The sequence below is a fragment of the Pituophis catenifer genome, unplaced genomic scaffold (assembly GCF_029215685.1).
Source record: "Pituophis catenifer annectens isolate HBS135680 unplaced genomic scaffold, rPitCat1.0.hap2 SCAF_3, whole genome shotgun sequence".
NCBI classification, from domain to species: Eukaryota; Metazoa; Chordata; class Lepidosauria; order Squamata; family Colubridae; genus Pituophis; species Pituophis catenifer.
Window position 1 is genome coordinate 51601518 of NW_027256883.1, and position 23670 is coordinate 51625187.

At 33.7% G+C, this 23670-nt stretch overlaps 1 protein-coding gene across 12 annotated transcripts in view; it reads right to left on the bottom strand.

Moving 5' to 3' along the window:
- Positions 1 to 531: 531 nt before the first annotated feature.
- The window catches only part of EPB41L3 (erythrocyte membrane protein band 4.1 like 3), a 188713-nt gene continuing 165574 nt past the window's right edge, over positions 532 to 23670 (bottom strand). For 5 of the 12 annotated variants that reach the window (XM_070940614.1, XM_070940613.1, XM_070940608.1 and 2 more), the window contains 12 exons: positions 11808 to 11861; positions 11300 to 11335; positions 11065 to 11139; positions 10246 to 10437; positions 10086 to 10160; positions 7742 to 8443; positions 6125 to 6478; positions 4888 to 5019; positions 4285 to 4383; positions 3443 to 3523; positions 3079 to 3195; positions 532 to 1676 (listed from right to left, as the gene is read on the bottom strand). In XM_070940614.1, the coding sequence (XP_070796715.1) occupies positions 3085 to 3195; positions 3443 to 3523; positions 4285 to 4383; positions 4888 to 5019; positions 6125 to 6478; positions 7742 to 8443; positions 10086 to 10160; positions 10246 to 10437; positions 11065 to 11139; positions 11300 to 11335; positions 11808 to 11861 (1911 nt within the window). In that variant the 3' untranslated portion in view covers positions 532 to 1676; positions 3079 to 3084. Of the gene's footprint in view, positions 1677 to 3078; positions 3196 to 3441; positions 3524 to 4284; positions 4384 to 4887; positions 5020 to 6124; positions 6479 to 7741; positions 8444 to 10085; positions 10161 to 10245; positions 10438 to 11064; positions 11140 to 11299; positions 11336 to 11807; positions 11862 to 23670 lie in introns of those variants that run through there. The other 7 variants (XM_070940610.1, XM_070940609.1, XM_070940612.1 and 4 more) reach the window with 6 other exon arrangements.

Below are 23670 nucleotides of genomic sequence, written 5' to 3' on the forward strand. Positions count from 1 at the left end.
GACCTGCAAAAGATCCTATATGTTTTCTCTATAGATTGTCTTTATTTCAAAATATTCTATTATATTCTTTTCTTTGAAGAAAGGCTTCTATTCTAGCCTTTGTTCAAAGTTCCTGCACTTGAGCTAGACAGTGTGTATGCTGTTATTATTGACAAAAATAACATTTTAGATACTCCATTATTTCAAAGCCTATTAAATGAAGTTTATTACATCTTCTCTTCAGTGAAAAGATATGCCTGAATTGTGAATGAGCAACTAAATTCAAACATCAAAGGCACAATACTTCAGCATTTCACTGATTGATCACAAAACATATCTTGAATTCTTCCAATATAGCATTTAGAGCATTTTGGCTAGATTTAGAATATAAAATACAAAACTATTTTTTAAAGCTAATGCTCAAAAATATTTAGTTGATCATGTTTCTCATTAAATATACATGAAACACATTACATAGATATATAATACAGAAGAAATCAAATTGAAGTTCTATGTACAAAATTGAACAACAGAATTAGTTTTTACAACTTCTTTCATTTTTCCTTGATCTTCTATTTGTACCTACCTAAATCATATTGAGATTGTATGAAAGAACATCTCTTTAACATAATAAATGCCTTTGATATTATACAAATAGTAGCAACATTTAAACATAGCAAAAACATTTTTAGACACAGACCAGTACAAATTTAGGTGCATTTACCACTTTTATTTTACTATGCAGAAACATACATTCGCCATGTATTGTGATGAAACTGACAGCATAAAAACATAGGATCCCTTTAAATTGATGTGATAATAAAAATGAAATGTTTTGTAAGTGTTCTGTACGGTTTAAGGCTTAACTCTGACCTAAGTAAGGAACACTGACTAGACTTGCAAAGGAAACATCTTTCTCTGAGAGTGGACAGGACTTGGTTTTGAAAAATCACATTTTCAGATGAACATATGTGAGATGCTAAGGAAAACATACATTTTCTTCAAAATAATCACAATGCAAATTTATAGATTGAGACTTTAGAAAAGTGACGGCAGGATTTCTAACTTTAACAATTCTAAAAATCATTAGCTACTAAGGGTTCCAAATCAGATAAACAAAGCATATTTTATAAGCATTTAAATAAGATTAGAGATTCACCATTGTTTATATAACAAGAATAATAAAACCAAATTATAACAAGTATATGATTCAAGTTATTTGTTGAATAAAGTATGTTATTGGCACATCTAATGTAATAAAACATATATATATAGTACCTGTACAGCTTCTAGTATTGTAGTGTGATCTTGATTTCCCTTAAACAAAACTTTGCACACCCCAAGAAACTGTGTTTAGACTTTCAATAAGAGTAAAGGCATGAGCTGTTTTAGTGTAGCATAATACAATTGTTTTAACTGTTGATGAACGTGCCATTTAGATGTAAGGTCGATTTAAGAAAATAAAAATGCTGCTTTTTTGTAATTTTGTTGTTTCATGCAATTATTAGATTATTAAAGCTGATTCAAATTGCTGTAACTGGGGAATTTCAGCCAGTGTCCTTAATTAGCAATTAAAATCAAAATCTTCCACATTGAAAATTTCTCTGGAGAGATGCAAGTCAGCTGGGTTAGAACCAAGACTCCATATAGGCTCTGATATTCCCACTGATGAAGTTCATAAGAAAGCTACTCTAATCCTGCAGTAGAAAGAGTATAGTTAAATTCTATCAATAATAAATCTAAATAAGAATAAATCTTTAATAATAAAGTCACAAAAAGAATTGAAAATATTTCTATACGAAAGAACTCTTTAGGCTTATGCAATGAGTCATAAAAATAGTAAGTTGAGTTCAGATCTCTATTGTCTGAAAATCTATACAATTATATTGATGGTTTTTTTTAATGAGAGCCTTTTTGATGGCAGATCTATATTTATAAAAAATGTAGATGTTAATCAAGATGTTCCAGATTAAATTCTGTAATTCATCTGTAATGAAAGGACAACAGCTATATGCACTAGAAAGATTTGATATTTGGGATAACTAACAGAGTAGTTATTACTGGCCATGTAGAAGTCTTGATTCAATGTAAGTTAATAACATAGGTAACATTCCCTATAAAAATAACTGCTATATGTACACTATATAAATACAATATTTGTAATTCCCAAATGTTCTTCTATAAATAATTCCATCAATTTCAGTTGTTCTTCAGGTTCTGCTCATAGTCCAAGACTCATCTTTCTTTGTTCTTATCTTCAACTTCCTCACATATTGCTAAAGCAACTGATTTTTGAAAATGCTAATGTTTCATGCAGTAACACATAATTTATATGGACATAAGGAAAACTTGTTTGAAATTAAAGTTATACTAGCAGTTCAAACAAAATAAAAGCCATCTCTTCTTTTTTACACACAATATTCAGCTTTTGTAGAGTATACAAGTATCACTAAATCTTGCAATAGCAGGTTAGTATGCCAAACATATTCTAGCACATGCATATAGTAACTGCATTTAACACTCCAATGCTAATTTAGCAAGAATTTGTCGGCATGCCTTTATTCAATCACAGCAGCAAAAAATTGCATGTTATTGTCTCCTTTTAAGAAACAATCATAAAAATTGCCAGAACTTATTAGGAAACTTAAAAAAATGAAGAATTTAAAAAAAGGTTATTCACAAACAACTTTGCAGTCAAAACTTAAAATACTGGTATTTCAGTTCAACATACTTGCAAGCTTTCTCAGGCAGAACAGTATTTTACGATTAGAGAAAATGCTTTCTTTGCCCACAAACTCTGCATAAGCAATCTTCAGGACTGTCAACTTACAGAGCTACTCCATGGAAAATGCATAGCAACTAGCAAGCAGACACAAGCAAATGGGTTTCTCCTATTTCTCTAACTGGCATTAACAAACAAAAAAAAGGTTCTACTCCATAAAGTTAATCTAAATAGCCAAATCATTTTTTTTTTTTACAAAACATAGTACAAATGCCAGAAAGAATAAATAGAAAGGATTAATGATGGGTTCAGGGAGAAGGAATGATCTTTGTCACATGCCAGTCTGTGAGTGCCTGGAAAAAATCCAGTCCTCTTACCTGTAGTCAATCCTCCCCATCTTCTGGTGTGATTTCTGTCTCTTTATGTACCACTACTTTGGTCACTGACATGTCAGGGTGCTGCTCTTTGGCCTCTTTAATTGCCTGAGCCAGCGCCTAGCATAAGGAAACCACAGAAGGGCAGAAAGGAAAAGGGGGTGGAACATGCATGATCAGTAGCAAGGTGAAGAGAGATTCATGATTAAATTTACAATTTCCAAATGAAGAAATGTGACTCAAAATAGACATTTTACATTTGAACTGAATTGTAATATATTTTAAAGACCTGCTGACGCTAAAACAGACTTAAGTTTATAGAAAATAGATTAATTTGGAGCTAATTTTAGAAGCTTACATGTCATACCTGATCATGGTCAATGTCTGCATCACCCGTTATCACAATTCGTTTTTCAATTCTTGTCTCTGAAATGCCTCCTTTCACTGTCTTAAAGGGAGAAAAAAAAATAACTAAGATCTCAAGATACTGTCAAAGGAAGTTTACTACTTTTTTCCCTCTGGGATATTAGAATGTTTTTGCCTCTATGTTCCATGCTTTCTTTTTAAAGGCAGCTTGCTAAATGCAAAATGGTACTCTGCATTTAAATAATACATATGGTTGATATGCTGTTTAATTTTCAGAATACCAAATGCGAAAGTGCACAATATGCATGTGCAATAGGAACAAGTTTCTGATCTCAAAGGTAAAAAAAAAACTCTCATAATGTTAAATAGAAACTACATCATAAACAACACTTTTTGGAATTTATTGGATAGATAGATCACTGGTCATTTAAAAAGTGATAGTTATCTATTTATGTTGAAGATGCAAAACTCTGAAAAGTGCATTAATGCATATGATTTGGATATATGCCCCAGGAAATTCCATAAGGGTTTAATGTTCTTAACATTGTTAAGGGAGTTAAAACTTAAAAGATGTCAGTGTGTTGTTGAATATTATTCCTAAACTATAAATATATTATAAAGAACTTTGGATCAGTTTCTAATTTATTCTTTATGTGTTGCATTTTAAAGCATTAAAATACATTTTTTTAAAAAAAGGTTAAGCCATAAAAAGCATACCTAGTTATGGCTTCTATTCCATGGTTAACAAATAAATGATTACTTCAGTTGTTTCAGTCAGATATTTATATATTTAACAATAAACCTATGGCTATATTAAATAAAACAAATTTCTGATACACCTACTTTGGTGATATGTGTAGTAGTTGTAGTACTAGTAGTTTCAGAAGTAATAGTCTGTGCACTCATCAGAACTCCTGGTTCAGAGTCAGCACTAGAATCCACCTAAGAAGAAATGATAAATGCATTCAACATTGTAGTTAGTTCTATAAAGTTGGCAAACATTCTACTATGTAGTAGAATTTAAAAAGTTCACTTCTTTCAATAGCCTTTCAATTGTCCACTTGTCTAGGACTGAAAACCAGACAAAAATGACTACTAGCAATATTGTATCCATCTTTTATTCTTTAATCTGTTTATTCATTATGAAAGAACCTTTCCTGTATTCAATATTTTAATGTTATTACACCAACAACTTTTTCAATCAGTATTTAAAAATATTTACATCATGAGAGCAAAACTTTTTTCCATTACCAATGATCTGTTTTTTTTTTTAAAAAAAAAGATTGGAATTGGTCTTAAACCATTATTAGAAGATTTTTACTTCCAATGAAGTTTAATTTTTTAAATATATGTTGCTCTTGTCACCAATCTGTTAGCTTCAGTGCAAATTTTATTGTTTGTAGAATCTGCCTATGTTTTTCCAATCTTTTTATTTTAGTACCTTACCTCAGATGATTCATATGTAATAGTTTTTGTTTCAGTATGGACAACAGGTACTTCTTTCATAGAAATTTCCGTTTTCTCTCCACCCGGAGAAGCACTGCCAAAACTGACTGCCTCAGTCTTCACAATGGATGACTGTTCCAATGAAATGTAAACATTGGACACATTAAAACTGTTTGATTTTCTAGTATTCCAGAGTAAAATGTAAATGAATGCTCTTACATAAAAAGAAATATCTTAAAAATATATAAACTTACACCTAAACAGCATTTTTACCATTATTTATATTAAATTGAGAACATATTTAAATAGCATATATCTTTTTTTCATTTAAAACTTAAATTTATTTTGTTGTAGCCCAAATTTACACAAGCTTATTTTCCTTTAAATAGTTAAAACAGGGCTGAAAAGATTACATATACGGCAGTTCTACAATTAGAACATTCTAATAAATCAATTGGGAAGTGTTTTCAGACTTGAAATTAGATAATTTCACAGGTAGTAATTTTTCCATGAAAGATTATACTTCACTCTTTGCCTAATAAAATAAAATATGTTCAAGCATCAGCATTAAGCTATATTAATTAGTCCAAAATGCTTCTTAAAGAGTGCATATGATGCTAAAAAGTAAATAAAAAGAAAAAAATAAATGTAAAAATGATCATTGCAACGAACATCAAGACGCCATGCATGTAAAGAAGCATTGTGTTGCTTCCTGGTTAATTTTTAAAATGTTTAATGTGATCTGCAAAGAGTCCCAGGAGTTAAAGGGGAAAGCAACCTTTTTTTAAAACATCTGCATGTATACCAGTTGGGCGAAATGGAAGAAAATGAAGCAGCAGATATTACTATGAAAGAGAATTTCTGCATCCTGCCTTGGATGTACATGCCTTCCAGATGGACTATGTGCTATTTTACATTAAGTTAGACAGTTGTCTGTATTCACACATCAAGGAAAGTCCTGGCTGTACTCGCAACTACAACTTTTCAGGCTGCTAGCCATAACCATATAGTAATCATGTTGCCACATTTAAATCTCATACTAAACCAAATAGTGACAATCAATGAAAAGGACAAGTTTAGCTTGCAAGCCATACAAGTGAAGAACAAACACACATGAAGCTGCCTTAAGAAACAAACTGCTCACAATAACGTTAGATGCATTGCATAACTTCCTTAAAGAAGTATACAGTAGTTTATCTTTTTGTTCAGAATCAGCAAATTAAATGTGTTTAATTACCTCAAAAAGAGGTTTGCTTTCTTGTGTATTCAAAATATGGGCTGATTTACTTTGCTCCTCTTGCAGATCATGAGAAATAGTAGCAGTTTCTTCCTGTTGGGTTGCAGCTTTTTCCTCTTTAGCCCCCTCAGTGATAGTAGACCCCTCTTTCCCTTTGATGCTAGAAGCCACATGAGATATTGTCTGTGCTGTAGCATCCAGCTGAAGGCCAGCCAATTTAGCAGCATCCTCACTTGCATGCAAACTCATCACATGTTTCTCCTTGACTATTAAAGTTTCCTGCACAACCTTCTTGATGGCTTCCTGCTGTTGCTCCTCTGTTTTCTTTTCCTCATCAGTTTTTGTTTCTGTTTGCTGCAGGAAAGGCAAGTTAATATTAAAAGCTAATGTGTAAAATCTACAATTACAGACCATCAAACTTGACCAAGGGTTTGTTTTGCATGCTTTTACTTTGTGTGCAGGTGATCTGAATGCTCAGAAATTCCATGTGATTTCTGTTATTAAGGACTAGGGTTCTGAAGAGACCTCAGTTTGAAGGGCAAAATCTGATTTGGATTTACACATGGCATGCTTGGACTACCTATTAAAATATAAAATGCTTCAGAAGTACCTAAAAACCAAATTAGATCATGCTGTAGCATGATCATGTGATCAGGAAAAAGATGCAACTGCCTTAAGATGTACCTGACATGTACATTCACATCCTTCCATGTTCCAAATTATATTCTGCCCTTTAAATCTGGATATCTGCATATCATTAATAAATATGAAGTCCAATTTTATCTTTCATACACTTAAATTCTATCTCAAGAATAACAAACTAACTACTACCTCCCAGTTTGGAATTTCTTCAAGTTTAAATGTACAGTTTTAGGAAGGGAAAATACTCAGCATGTGCATTAATGTTTTCCATGAAGATCCTAAAGATGTGCAAATAATAAAGGAAAACTCAGTGTTGCCATAAAATACTATGACCCATCAAGAGATAATCACTAAAATCTAAAGATGAATCAGATGGCCACCTGTGCCCAGCTATGTGAAGTAGCTGTAACCCCTCCTATGAACTCAGTTGGTTTTCTTGCAGATTCTATTAATGTGAAGATACCAGAACCATCCAAAGTTTTTTCATCGGAGAGTTGTTTTGTCTAAACAGACAGAGAAATATATAGTCATAGGCATATGGACACAGAAAGAAAAACAGACACACACAAAGTTTATGTTAATTGACACAAAGACAAAGGAGAGGAGGAAATGTGGCAGGGTTACAAAGAGAAAATAATGGAAAATAAATTAGCACAAGTCTGTACTGAATGTAAGCAGTAATACAAACAAGCAGTGGTTAGCACTGGTCTGCTAGTCTTGTAAAGCATTATTTTCTCTTCAAAAACAAGCAATAGCAGCATACTACATTTCAGTACAACTGATCTTTAGTTTAAATGCCTAATGTCAGCTTTGTATTGTGTTAATTGACTTAAATCAGGAAGAAATAATAAAAAAGCTGGGTTGGCTGTTGTCAAAATAAGGCCAAGCAGCAAAAAGGACTAAGAGGCAGGGTAGTGCAGAATATTGTCTTAAAAAAGTCATGCTTTGTTAAACTGAGTCAAAGTTGTATGTTACCACTACTCTTGATGCTGATGACTCAGTGACATAGTGAGCAGTAGCAATGGTAAAAGGTGGCTCCCTGCCATGTTTCCTCTCAGGTTTAGTTTTCCAACCAAAAGTCTCTCCTTTTAGTTGTTCACTCTCCAGCAATTTCTCAGCTTTGGTTGTCTGTACACTTCCCAGCGTATCGGGCAACTGCAAATCTTGATCTGCCTTCAGTGTTTTTTTCACATTTTCTTCTTCTGGACTTTGGAGTCGGGAGTCTGCTTCTTTAATTGGTGTCAAGGACTCAGAGACCCTCCTTTTGGCATCAGATAATCTTCTGGCCTTCTCATCAGTTACTGGTTCTAGAATTTCATATTCTGCTACTACAGGAATGATTTTCACGGATTCTGGCATTGCCATTTCTGTGTTTTGAAATGATGGCAGTTTTTCTCCCTCTTTTACTTTAGTGGTCATGGTTACAATTTTCCCAGAAACAGTATCATAGGATTTTCCTAAGGTATACATTTTCTGCTTATTGTCATCTTTTGAGAGCAATTCACCTTCCAAGTCCTCAAAGCTCTGTATGTCAGTGATACTGTGTTTTAAAAGGTCGGGTGGGATGTCACCAGTTTTACTGCTCATAGTCATTAATTTGTATGTCACAATGGTTTTCGATTCACCATCGACTATCTCAATGGGTACTTTGTCTACAATAACCCAATCCTCAGTGCCCTATATTTGAAATATAAAAGCTCAATTAGAACAACTAAGAGGTTACTTCTGTCAGGAAACTAAAATATTACACCTTTTAGGTGATTACAATAGCTACCTTATTAACATCCACATTTCTAAAGTCTTTTCATAAGCCAGAAGGCAAGATGAATATTTCAACTTGTGACAACTAAGTTTAATACATAATAAAGCAACGGGGCACCATACTGTCTTAATATTTTACACATTTTCAAAAAATGCTAGCTAGGGGGTGAAAATCATTTAGTTTTTAATTTTCTTCAACACAAAATACTGCTGTTTTAAGTGCAAAATAGCGCTGTTTGGAGAAATGAAACACTCTCCTAACATCTGAAAATGTAATTTAATACTCCAAACCCAGGTCTGTGAAGTTATGCACTTGAAACAATTTAAAATATTTTGGGAGGTGAATAAAATAAATGGAGGCAAATTTTCATTCTGCTTATTAAAATATTTCGTATTCTCTAAAATACTGCAAATGTTACAGACCAGTCCTTAATTCTTCACTACATAATGCACTTTATAACTTTATATAAATAACTTTATATAAATAATCAATACATTATACTCTGAATATTCAATTGCAAGTATATGCTGAACCATCAATTTCATATACTTCCAAGAATATATATTTAATAGTGCTCCTGAATGACAGCCCATAATGTTACTAATCAAAATTCCTGGTGCAGCTTGTCACTTTCCTCAACATTTAGTTAAGAAAAAGAGATGAAAAGCAGATGATTAGAGACAGAATTACAAGTGAAAGACAGTAACACTGGGTTCCCCTCTAATATTCCAGATTTGAGATAGAATAATTGAAAATACTTTCTAAAAGCACCTCAAGGTTCTGCTATTTGTATAATCATATACCTTGTGGAGGTAAGGGTGAATTCTTTTTTTAGCTCATTTTAGCTCCTTCTAGCTCAGTACCTCCTCATTTAAAAATGATTTAAGTTTATGGGGTAGGATCACCTTACAACTGTTATTCCCGTTCTTTTCTGAATGCATATATGGAAATACAGTAGACAATATTGGAAATGTTTATGAGCATTTCTAGTCAGCATCGTATTTTCATTCAGGCCAGAAATGCATCCTCTGAATTCTATACAGGTGAAGGGCATTCACCTGAAATATCCTACCCTACTTCTATATAAACATATTTGTGTACAGACTTGATTCTTGCTGCCATTTCTGAAGATTCTGCCTGCCCAATGAAAATTGCACACATAAGAATGAAGAAGTTCAAGCAATATTTTGATAAGCATGCTTCTTTACCATAAACACATGTGGAAAATATATTTGCTGTAATAGTAGAAGCAGATCTGATTTTTTTAAAAAATGCTACAATGAAATGAATTCTAAAGGCAGTTGATATTGCTTATTATTTTCACTGAGATGTTTAAACATGTATATATGCAGATGTCCAGAGAATAAATGATGAGATTCTAAGCTATGAAAACCTAAAATGCAAAGAAATCTGAAAACAAATCTAAATCAGAAACCTTTGCAATATATTAACCGAGCCTTTAAAAATGCACTGCCAAAAGAAATGCGATGTATTTATCAAATTATCACTTTAACATGTAGCATCTTTCAGTAATAAAAATACAAACTTTTTTTTTACCTGAGAATCAAGAAAGGCCGTGCTTTCCTTCTGTAAAAATATACGTTTTTCAGATTTTTCTTTATCTTCTTTGGTCTAGAGGACAAGATATCTATCATTAAAATCCATAAGAAGGTTTCTGGAGTACAGATTCTTGAAAAACAGGCAGATATGCACTCACCTCGTCAGGCACAAGTGGTTCAATCATAGGGGCTTCTTCATGTCTTGCAGCAAGCCGGACTGGGGATGTTGAAAGTCTCTTTTCCCATTCATTAGTCCCTGAGATATCTGTGGTGGTTTCTAAGAATGTCCGTTTCAGCTCACTTATATTGGTCTGGTGTTTTATCAGATCTTCCTGGGTTTTATCTAGTTCCTGGGTTTGGAAAGGGGAGCGCAGCATTTTTTTTTAAAAAAAAAATTTGAATTGACACAAGAAGAAAACCAAATAATTTTTCAAAGTTAATCAGCAAAAAAGCCTTGATGAGATTAGCTCTCACAGCACTAACACAACACTCTTGGCAAACTTGTGTTTTAAAGGAAAGGTGTACAGAAATTCTTAGAACACTTCACACATAACAATGTGGCAAGAGCATTTGCCACTAGGTAGGATTCCTGTTAGAGGTTGCAAGCCAATCCAAACTCCCTGCCAACTGAGCCTATGTTAATATGCTTTCATGAGCATCTGTGCTTTGTACATTGCTCTGTAGGTAGAAAACATTTCCTGGGCACACTTCAATATGCAATGTGTAAAGTAGTCCTCATTTATGTGATACTTTTTGGGGAGTCATAGTTTGCACACATTCCAGAAAGAGACTGAAAAAAATCTATATACGTATGCAACAGAGTTCTAAAAAACAGTATAACAGAAAATCCTAATCTTAACATCTGATTTATTAGCAAGTAAAAATGCACGTATCATGCATCATATACAAATTCACACCTTAACCACTATATTTAAAACACACATAGAATACATGCACTAATATATACCCATACCAACCTCTAACATAAGATTACTATGTTTGATATACACATTTTCACCCTGTATGCGCTTAATCAGACTATTCTGAAAAAACTGAAAAAGAAAGGGAAATGTGAGGACCACAATATTCAAAGAATGTAAAAATGCTATTCTAAGCAATGTTTGTAAATATTGTGGGAATATGAATAAACACAAGCAGTTTAGCCATGGAGGATAACATACACACAAAAAAACAAGGAATTCTTTCACTTGCCTGTGCTTTGAGATCACTATCTTCCTCCTGATCTGACTGTTTAGGTAGGAAAAAACCCCAGAAAATATTAATTACTAATAAAAATCATTTGGTGACAATAATAATCATTATAATGTTTTTAAACAGTTCATATTCATCAAATGAACAACATATATAATAAGTATTGAAAGCTCTCCTGGCATAACCTTCACCCAGGTGCATCTGTTTTAAAAGCTACCTCAAAATGTTTTGAGAGTTGCCAGAATGTATATATAAACAGAGATAACTGAAATTAGTGGAAAACTTTTTCATATAGAAAACTATTTATGCACTGTCATAGGACATACCTCCACATGGCATAGGGCCTGGTTACTTGAGGGAGGGCCTGTCTTGCATAGCATCTGTCTGGCCAATTCAATCCTACAGTGCTTTCATTACTAAGGGGTATCAGCTACTAATGTTAACATTCAGAATATCTAAGGTACATGATACATTCTTTTGACAACAAATTCAGAGCAACGGTACACACCTCTGTGGCAGTGGTTTCACCATCTGCTGCAGTGTCAGTTCTTTCACTGTCAGTCTGTGTTATATAACCAGGTACCAAGAAGAAAGCAAGAATAAGAAATAAACCCAATTTGTAATTAAATAAAATCATAGGTTGAATTGTCAAATCTACATTCTCGTGAGTTGCATTTTAAGCATTTTTTTAGACAAATGATAATTTAAAAGAAGCATAATCCAAAACAACAGATCAGACAGCATTAAGATCAAGGCATACTGTACAAAGTAGTGGCTTCTGTGTTACACAGAATCATTAAATTGTGGAGCTTGAAGGAACACAAGGATCACCTAGAACAATACTCTGCAATGTGCAGGAACACCAATTAAGCCATCCTTGAGATTGGTTAGCCTAACAAAACTTAATCAGAACAAGAAGATATTTTTCTTTATTTTTTTTAAAGAGAGCCACTGACTTTAATAAGCAACAAAATGTGAAAATTGCACTTCTCTATAATTTTGGGGAGCCCTGTACTTTTAATGAGACATTATAAAAATATTGTTCTATAATTTGTTCATTTAGAGAAGGAAAATCTATAAACACATCTATTATAACAGTCCCTTGACTTTTATCCCCTTATTTGCACAAATGTTTTTTCTCACATGGTTTTAAGGCTGTCTGCATTAGCAAAGTTTTAACAAACACACAAACAGAACGAATTTAGCTATATCTTAAACAGAATTAACATTTCTCAACATCGAAATATGATCTAGCTGCAAGAGAATCCTTTGTTATGTAAATCTATATTTTCTATCAGCGTTTATAAAACATAGCAATGTATTTTAAGTAACATTTAGAAAGTACAAATGATCAAAGTAAACAAAGCACAGCATTATCCATCCAGCATTGATACATCCTAATATGTATCATGAATACTTTAATTTTATTAATACTGTCTCAAAATGAACAACAAAGAGATTTTTAAAAAATACTTTAAAATAAATGTATAAAACATTGAATGGGGTTATTATGAAAAAAGTCAAGTTATATAATGATCCAAAGGATTGAAATATGTTTTAAAATATTCATTTAAGACAGAGTGGTTATTTTGTATAAGTAGATAGATAAATAACATGCTGTCCAAATGTTTTGGACTACAACTACACAATCCCTTGCCATGTTGTTTGGGACATATAGGAACTGAAAGCCTATACAACCGGACAGTGTCAGGTCGTCTACTTCTACAGTTGTTCAGGATCTCTTCATGGGCAAATGATGTAATATATTAAACATGCAATTGGATTAATTCATCTTTTGGGATTGCAATAACAATCACTAAATTGACGGAACAGTTTACCTACAGATAGTCTTTGCTTAATCACTATTCATTCAGTGATTGTTCAAAGTTAAATGTCACTGAACAAATGGTAGTTACGACTGGTCCTCAAAGTTGCAGCTGTTGCAGCATTCCCACAGTCATGTGGTTAAAAGTTGGGCATTTGGCAGCCTGCCTGCGTTTACAACTGCTATGTGAGCTTCAACCCGCTCCGCCCATTTGCATGCCATTTTGGTTGTCATGTAATCTGCCATCCTTGCTGACCGTCACCATCTTCTTCCTCCCACTGCTGACAAGACACCCCTGGCCAAGGCAGCTGCTGGGCCTTCACTCTTCTGTGAGGCTTCCACGAACAGCAGCATTATTAGGTTAATTCTCTTGTTATTTCGATGCAAAAAAAAAGAAGCATCACATTCATTATATTTACAGGAAGTCCTAGCTTAATGACCAGTTGAGTAAAGACCATTCGGTTATGACTCCCTATCCTCAAGGTTACAACTGCCACATCTTCCCTTGAAATCCTATGATTGCATTTCAGATGCTTGGCAACCAACTTGCATTTATGACTGGTTGCAATGTCTTGCTGTCACATGACTGCAATTTGTTACTCTTTTGGCTGGCTTCCAGCAAAACTCACGTCCAACTCTTTGGTGTCATAGGTTCTTACTACAACATTTGTCTTTTTTTTTTTTTTGCAACACCAGTTCTTCCACATTTTTGCAGCTACTCTGCAAACTGAGTTTCTGCCCAGTCAGATATTTTATTTACTTTTCCAATGAACTGTGTTAACTGGGATCCATTTAGCCTTTCCCCAGAAGATGAGATGCACTGAATCATGTCTTTGTAATATATAAGCTAACATTGCTGCCAGTGTGTTTTAGCCACACTTATCCAGAAGGGTGATCTGACTGTATTCTACCCTGCTTATAATCCCCATGTACATTTCAACTACCTATATCTGTTTCTTTTGTCACTCCTCTGCCAACCCTATGTTGGTGGTGATTTCTTCTTTATCTTTTTAGTATCTCATGTTTCAGCAATATTCTTATCCAGTATTGAATCCTTCCAAGTTCGAAAGCAGAATCTAGTCTATCAAGACCAATTAATCCCAAAGGATCACTGCTTCCTTATCAATTTCTTCAGAAGTTTTATCATTTCCAAAGTTGTCTATGCATTCAAATGTTTTTAAATCTTCTTACAGTTTAAATGGCTGTATACCAGCTGTTGTTATATAAAAGAAGATGGATGTAATCTACATTTTTTGTTGCTTTGCTGCTATAGTTTTAACATTAGCCTGTCTTCGTTGCAATTTACTTTGTTCATTCCAGAAACTGATTATTTGATTTGCAGAAGCAACTAGATTGCATTTGATTTGATTATTACATCTGTTTAGTAATGTGCTCAGCCAGGTGTTTTTGTGTCACCCTAAAATGCTCACTATATTTGTGCAACATTAATCTGTTCCAAAATATCCCTGGGAAATGCTTTCTTTCCGCCATGGAAGGAATCATTTCTCTACAGTAACCCAGTTTCTTCTTACCACAAGCCTTTATATCAGTGATGGCTAACCTTTTCCTGACCGAGTGCCCAAAGTGTGTGTGCGAATGTGCTCACTTGCCCCATAACCTCCAAAATGCAATGCGCGGGCAGGCCCCCTCGCACGTGTGGCACAGATCCAAAGACTAGCTGGCCGGCGGGAGCTGTGCGTGCATGCGTGGCAGAGCTGAACTGGGGCGACAGCTTGCGTGCCATCAGAGAGGGCACTGCGTGCTACCTCTGGCACGTGTGCCACAGGTTCGCCATCACAGCTTTATATCATTCCTCATCTTTACTCAAGATCTCCTTGTAGTATGAATATGACCTAGAAAGTTATGTTTTTGGATCTTGTTTTCTTATGTTATTGAATATATGCTACAATTCGTAGCACAATATTCCATTTTACAGGAAATCTCAGGATTTTACACCACTGAACTGACTAATTCCTACTAGCCTATCATTCTTACTAGAAGGCTTGCTGTACTACAAGCTGCATAGGGAATCCTCTCTTAGGTCTTTATAGTTTTTCTATGTTTACTTGAATGAAAGCCCTTCACACTTTATAAAATTAAGTGAGCTCCAGCTTTTTATGCAGATAAAATTGTGTCATTTTGCTATTCCCTTCTCTTTTACTCAGAATTGAAAAAGCAACCTTCTAATATTTTTTTATCCATTGTGTTCAAAATACCAATTTACCATTATCCAGGCTATTGGTTCTATTGTCAAAATACATTCCACAACACATCAGTATTTGGGTAGTCAAATGCATAAGGATACATTTTGGGGAATACCAGCAGACATTACAATCTTTTCTTAGCAGACGTATGAGCCTCACATCAAAGTAAGTCTGCTAGTTACCCATACATAGTGAATACACAAAAGAACAGGTTGCTTACCCATAATTATGGATTTTCAAAAGTTCATCAGTGCACTCCTATGAACCTCTTCCATTCCCCTAGCAAATGTTTGTCCTGTCATGGTACCTTAAGTGCCATGCTGTTCCTTATGGAACTGAAAAGAGACTGGAAGTTGTATTCAGAAGCTTGGCAACATAGGGCTCACTTCTACCAAACATACACCTTGGCTACAGAGTTCCTAGTAGTGCCTTTGTGCTGGCAAATCATTCACATGTATAAATATAGAAATGGCCGCTCAAAAGTATATAACCAGAATTATAATCAGCCTATTCCTTTTTTGGCCATACTGCTTTGGTTGGATTATATCTACGTTCACATGTGTTTGACAAGGAGAAACACTACATCACCAACACCAGTTCTTGCATTATTTGCTTTGTTAAAGACTAGGCTAGCACTGAAACACCAAGGAGTGCAGGAACATTAGCAGCTTACAAAGTACATTCTGGGATGCGGGGGACAGGGGGACGGGACATTACCAGTTTACCATTTATTTCTTTTTTTTAAATTTTAATTTACAATATTTTATGACCAGCCAAGTCCAGAATGATTTCCTAAGCAATTATTTGTAAACAAACTAAGCTCCCTTTTCAATGAAAGCCATTTTGTAAGATGATCAATGAAATGATCTCAAATCCAAATGTGCTTATTGACATGAAATGTTACCTTACTTTACCGAGAACAGTTGTTAAAGTTGTTTTAAACAAAATTTGCATTGATATATTTAGTATGGTGATACTTATAACAACCAGTGTGAATGTTGGACTACAACTCCCTTAATTCTTATTAAAAGGAAGATGCAGTCAAATGTATCTACAGCATAAAGAATGAAGACAGCAGTTTCAAAGAAATAATATAAAAGTATGTCACAATTTCATTAAAATAACTAAATCAATGTATTAATTTTGGGGCACACATTCCATTCAGTGATTGTACAAAATAAAAATTAATGGTAAAACTAAAATGGTGCAGTTACTTGGGAATAAGTCCTATTAAATAGCGATATATTACAGTCAGCAATTAATTTGTTATGGTAACAATTAAAGAATTTCTTCAGTCCAAAATAATACCTGCCTGTTAATTAGTATGGCACTTGAACGGTTTAACATTAAGGTTATTGTATGGCTCCTAAATAAATTGCAAGGAACGTATGGCATACCTATGCAGTGTATCTTGATTTTTTTTTCTCTATGTGACATCATATCACTCTGACCCTGCATTTCCTGTCTTGTCTTTTCACCAACTATAACTCTAGAGACAACTCACAAATTGCATCTAGACTTATAGCTATTGCTAGCTAAAATTCTAGATTGCTCAAGCATTTTTACATCAGAGAACATTTTCAAATCCAAAACATTTACTTATTATTTAGATGTATTACTTAGAATGGAGTTCCTTCTGCTCTTGCAAAGAATTTTACTGCACAATGCTTTATGTATCTATTCAGAAGTAAACCCTATTCAATTCAATGGGCTGTACTCCCAAGCAAATGGATTCAAGACATGGAGGTAATGCAGAACTCTAAAGTGAGATTTTAAGCAGCTTTAAGGGACTTTTCCCCAAAGAAAATAATTACTAGATCATTGACCAACTTGAAGTCTGTTGGAACGACTGCTGGAATTTAAAAGCAGACATTTTTCCTAGCTTATTATATTAATAACTGCTGTGTTTTGTTTTGCTGATGTAATGCAGACATGCCAAGATTCAAAAGAAAATGTCATGCAATATGTCCAAACAAGAGAAGCACCCTGGATTAGGCACAAATCGGTGTAATCTAGCAGACAATTGTTAGTCCTGGTCTAATCACAAGCTTGGTTCATATATAACAACATGATTTGGAGTTACAATATTGATACCTTTCAACCCAGGATTGCCAACTAGTTTGTTGATCTGAAACTCGTGCTTTGGCATACACAGAACCCTGAATTGGCAAATATTAAGGCACATTATAATTTCTATACAAACAAAATAATTAATTGAATTGGTATAAAGTTTAAAGCAAGCATAAGTCTAACTGCATAGTTCCAAATCATGATTTGACACTACATCTGAACCAAGCCAATCTAAAGCAAACGAACTAGAAACTCATCCTATCCCAGCTACATTTTATTTAGAATAAATCTTCATTTCACTTACTGGCAAGCAAGTTTGCTTCGTAATGAATTATAAAATATGCTTTTAAATTATTATTTGGGTTGATTGGTAATTCTAATTAAACAATTTGCAAAATGCAAATGTTTCTATTCAAAAACTTATGATTTACTTAAAAGATGCTTATAAAGTACTTGCATTTTATACATTTGACACTATTCACTAATAGTACAACTCAGTTTTCAAATTTTATGTTATAGAAGAAAAAATTAGTTTGGATGTAGGAGACAGTATTTTGTCCTAACTAGGCTTCATTAATCCTATAAAAGATTTATCCCTAGACTAGAATACTTCTTTGTTAAACCTGGTTAAGCATGTTCTTCACTTTGATTATAACTCTTATTAAAATGCTCAAAGCAAATAAATAATTCAGACAATAAAGGAAGTACAAAATAGAAACACCCTCCAGTTGTGCTCTACTCCTGTGCCTGCATCCATGCAGCTTTGTGGGCTGAAGTAAATGTTAGACACAATTTCCCAGCTATTCTTCAATAGATGGGATTATTCCAAGAAATTCAGATTGGATCTATGGTATTCTCATTTTCAGTACACAAATTTTTTGACATTAAATCCCTTTTAAGAATAAAAGGTAATTTAGAACTTCATTTTCCTATTTAGCTACAGTGTTATAAATTTTGAGCTGGATGCAAGTTCATATAAAAACTATTTACTTTCAAGGAGCAATAAACAAGCAGAATGCTTTCTCATTTTACAGCTGAAAATCCACAACTCAGGATTATATTTCAAATACTATTTGAAACTTTCATTTCAAAGCAATTTGTAAAAGTTATCGTCTTATACACTTTGTGTTGTGCCTAACCCTGGGCTCAAGCTACACTCTCAACACAACAAAAAATTTAAAAAAAATCTGAACATATCGGCACAGACAAAAATGAGGTTCTGAAAGGACTACTGGTGCAGCATTCTAACACTGTTTAGGACTGAAACAATGAACACAAAAAAAGTGTGTTCTGTGTCGAGGTACACACCTCTTCGTCTGAACTGTCACTCAGGTCATTTTCAAGTGAAGCAGTCAAGGAGGCCGCCTTGGGCTCCAGGTAGCAGAGGCACATAGCCAAGGGAAAGGAAAGAGTGAGAGCATAGGGTACAGAGAAAGAAGCAGAAAGCAAAAAGAAAAAGATGAAAAGGAAACAAGGCACGAGGGAAGGTGAGCGAATGGGAAGGAAATGCTGCACACTTTGTGGCAGGATGTTTGTTTCAGACAGGTTTGGAAAGGATAAGTAGCCATCATCATCCAGGAGAGAAGGGAATGATTCTGGAAGTTGCAAGGAGAACGAAAATAATGTTCCACCTTTTCTGGCCTTTGGCTTATAATTAAATGCCATGTCATGTTCAAGAGAATAAGATCTTCCTTTTCTGCTCAAGTTCAAATCGGGTTCATCGTGCTTTTGAACTATGTTTTTTAATGGTTCACCATCTAATAATTTTTTACTATTCTCCTTACACCTCCTCCTATGGAGTTCTGTTGAAGATGCAAAGGGACCAGTTGATGACGATGACAAGGAGGTTAATGAATCAATGCCAGGCAAAAGTGGCTGATGAAAGAAAAGACAGCAAGTGCAAGAGCAAAAGGACAAAAAGAAAATTATAATTGGTTAATTTCCTCTGTATATAAAAGTTAATTGCATAAAGTTAAAAGAACAAGTTTAATTGAATTAATTATACCAATTTCCATGCTGTATTCTATGAGGGCAGCCAGATACAAAATCAACTCATCTGTTAAAATACATTATTAATTATCTTATTTTAAAAAGTCCAACATACACATTTAATTGCTACATTGCAAACTGGAAATTCTCAAATTGAAAGGCTTAAAATCACCCTGCAGAGGAATGAAACTATATAGGCTAAATGCTTCTTTCTGGTATTAACATGTACACCATTCCCTTTTTAGCTCATTGTACCTTCCTTTTTAGCATTCCAAAGATATTCTGGCATTTCAAAAAAAGAGCAGGAATCTAGTCGGTCATTCTCTGAATCCACAACTGTAAATCTGTGGTTCAGCACTCATTCTGCCATCATTTTCCCAATTTGATCATCACCGTAAAATGGATAAGGAAACTGAAGAGGACAATGATGCGAACAAGTGAAAGGGCAAGTAATGCTTCACAATTTCAAGTCTATTTTCCAAAAAAGGATTTCTTTCTCTGAGTCTTTAACCAGAAATTCCTGTAATTCCCCACAATTTTTGGAGAAGACTATGATATAAAACTTTGCATTACAAATTTCTATAAGATTCTGAACACAGAGGAGTGTGTCTATAGTAATTCCATATATTGCTATAATGAAAACAAGAGCAACTCCTTCCTCTATTACAAATTTAACTAAGATCTCTTACTAAAGTTGGACCACTAATTACAAAAAGAGAGAGCAAAAATTGTTTAGGATTAACAAAATAAAAACCTAAGGAAGTAAGTCTTCTTCCATGGCCTACTGACAACCACCCATGTTTACCTTTACAGAATGTTGAATATTAGAGAAAAATGAATAAATGGAGGTTAAGAATGAATTGTCTTGTCCTGGATAGTCAAACAAAAGGACTTAGATTGCAAAAAATCCCTTTGGTTTTAAACAAGATCTACCTGAAAAATAATAAGCCATCTTTATAAAAACGAATTTACATCAAAGTTTATCTTATTGCAATAGATCTGCTTCCAGATAAGTCTGTATAGGAATACAGGATATTTTCTTTTACTGAATGCCAGAATTTTCCTACTAATAAGCTGTATTCACCTGTGTCTGAATCTCTCAAATTATGCTTAAATTCAGGCACGTACAGTATCTTACATAAAAGTTGTATGAGGACCCAGATTGTTAGGGGGCAATATGCTATTTAGTATACTGTCTTTGGTGTAAGCCGCCTAGAGTCCTTGGAGAATGGGCGGCATAGAAATATGACTAATAAATAAATAATAAATAAATAAGTTGTTAATGGAAGATAATATTCACCGCTAGCATAATAATCATTGTTAGCAGTAGAACAGGAATTCTATATAAACATAGCATTTTGTACTTGCTCCTTGAATACTGACAATTATTTTAATTCCTAATTTATTTTTCTGAAACAGCAGCTGGATAATAAAGAACAAATATTTTCAAAATTTCCATCCATGGGGAATGCTTTTGGTCTACTGATTAAGGCACCAGACTGAAAACCAGGAGATCATGAGTTTTACTCCCACCTTAGTCAAGAAAGACAGTTGGGTGATCTTGGAACGGTCATTCTCAGCTCAGCCCAGCCATCCCAGCCCACATGGTTAATGTTGTGGGGAAAATAGGAGGAGGAAGGTGGGTTGGATAAATACGCTGCCTTAAGTCATTTGTTCAAAATAATTATGACGGAATACAAATAAATAAATAAATAAATAAAAAGAAACTTTGTGTGTTATATGCATTATAGAGAATTTCAAGAGGCCTTCTCAACCAGGACTGTCAATGCTGACCATAACATCTAGTTGATTAATAAATAGTAGCAAATATTTTCTGTCTCTTTGTTGCTGTATCGTTTAGATTTATTCCTCTTGGATTGTCCTTGAATTATGGAGGTTACTAACCTTGTCATAAATTATCTTTGTAACTAATTTATAAATGGAATTCAAAGTTTGGGTTAGCAATTTAAAAATTCTAAATGACTTGGGACTTGGCTAGTGGGAAAATAATTTTAATTTTTGATAAAAACCTGACAGTCTTAGGGTAAGCTGCTCCATTTGATTACAAGGTACTGATCTAAGAAATATGCGCAAACATAGTCTCAGTAAAAAAATACTGTCTATAACAACATCTTTCCCAAGAAATTAGGTTTACCTTGTTCACATGTATATTCCATAGAGTAGAAATTTCAGCAAATGCTTTACTGTATTAGCATTACCACTGCTAGATTTTTTTTCCTGGTTTTTACTGCTTCGAGTACTGTGAACATTTGTACTGACTGATTATTGTTGTTAATGATTTTATATTTTTCAAATCATGAGAACAATTCCTTTGCAGAAGACAAAAGTTAGAAACTAAATATTTAAGTAATCCTACACATCCAATACTTCACACAGTGTTATGGGAGGTTAGATATAAATTGATCAAACGGATTTTCAGATATTTCAAAATGTCCATTGCAATTGATCTAATTAAAAATCCCTAACATCTTCCAATAAAATTCTAGAACTCCTATTGATAGAACAAACAAATAGTATGAAGAAATAATGCTCACTGACTGCAATGCATATAGTATTTCTGAAGTAAGCTGTGCATCCTGTTAAAGATCTGGTCATCTCCAGATGTTGTAATTAGAGTATACATCACTATTGATTATTTTGGCTAGGTCTGCTAAGAGTTGGTTCAACAATATTTGGAAGTTAAACATTGTCCATGCTGTTGTAATTCTACTTCTACATTTCTGGACACCAGTTTCAGAAGGAGAGAGATTGAAACCAGTGAGCAGGTGTGGGCCTTGTACAAAGTTTACATATGTTTTGATACAGTCACACTTGAAGATATTTGCAGTTATGTAAAACCAATCATAGACTGGGTCCTAAAATGGAAGATACAAATCCCTATTTATATAGGAAAATATTTATTCCGTAGTTTCTTACTACTTATCTTGGTATATTTTTGTCTGAACCACTTTTCTCGTATTATTCAATCCCTTAATAATGTAGACATAATTACTACATTGTGGTATCTATTTATTGCAACTTAAGCACTTTTATTTAAAGTTCTATATTCCAACACAATACTAATAGGAATTTTAAAAATCAAAAATAAACATCATGGTTGACAAAAATTTGAATATACATTTGAAAAAATGTAATCCCAGAATATACCATATTTCCTGCATATTATCACTTAGTGAACTTTAATTGCCAAAAAAATTGAAGAGCATTCATTTGGATATGAAAAGCATTGTTATGGCAAGACAGTTCTTGCAAGGTAGTTTACAACTATAAATGTCATTCTTCATTTTTAGCCAATAATTCAGTGTTCCTTATTTTGGTAATTTTAAGTTGTCTGGACTTCAACCCCCAGAATTCTCCATCAATATATCTTAAAGAGGCTAAGGTTGAGAAACACTGCTATAATTGAATGACAAATGCAACATTAAATAATTTTTTTCTGCTTAATTTAATAATTTCTTATATTTAGAGATGAAAAGTCCTTTTAGCAACTGAGTACGTTTTTAAAAAGTGTGAATACCTACATTTTGAGATGATATTGCAACATGAGCCTATCTACTATGTAATAACCAAAGTAATTACTGTGATAATGTATACCTATCCAGCAGTCTATCCCACCTAGGCACTTGAATTTAACTTCTTCAATTCTCAGCTTTTACCTATGATGATTGGGAATTCTGGGAGTTCCAGTTTGGAAGGACAACATTTTGTGGGTAAGTCTGTCCTGTAACAACACCGCACTCACAAAAGATGCCTATTTCAAGCTGCGTTGTTGTAGCGAAAGTGTATTCCAACTATATCTGGGGTGTGCTGCAAAACTACTGAAAAACAATGGTTGTGAGAGAAATATGTGACAAGCAGGATTCTGGAAAAGTAAACCTGTATACCTTTATAAAAGCATGTTGAAACACAGTGGGTACTTAACGCCTTAAATTATTGGACTCGAATGTCTAAACTGGGTGGACTCACATCCCAAACCTTGATAAACCTTGATTTTATTGTACTAAGTGATACAGGTATATTGAGCCCTATGCCACTATATATTTGTCTGTAAAATATATAAGGATCTGGGACTAAAGCTAGTCTTTCTAGTCATATTTTCTAAAGGTCTACCCATAGGCAACTTTTTTGATAATAGGAATTAACATGATCTAGAGTTAAAAGTAATTTCACATGAATTATGACAATAACATAGAAGTAGTATGTCAAAAGGTGCAATGATATGCTCTGTAGTTTAATTTATACTAGAAATACTGATTCTAAGA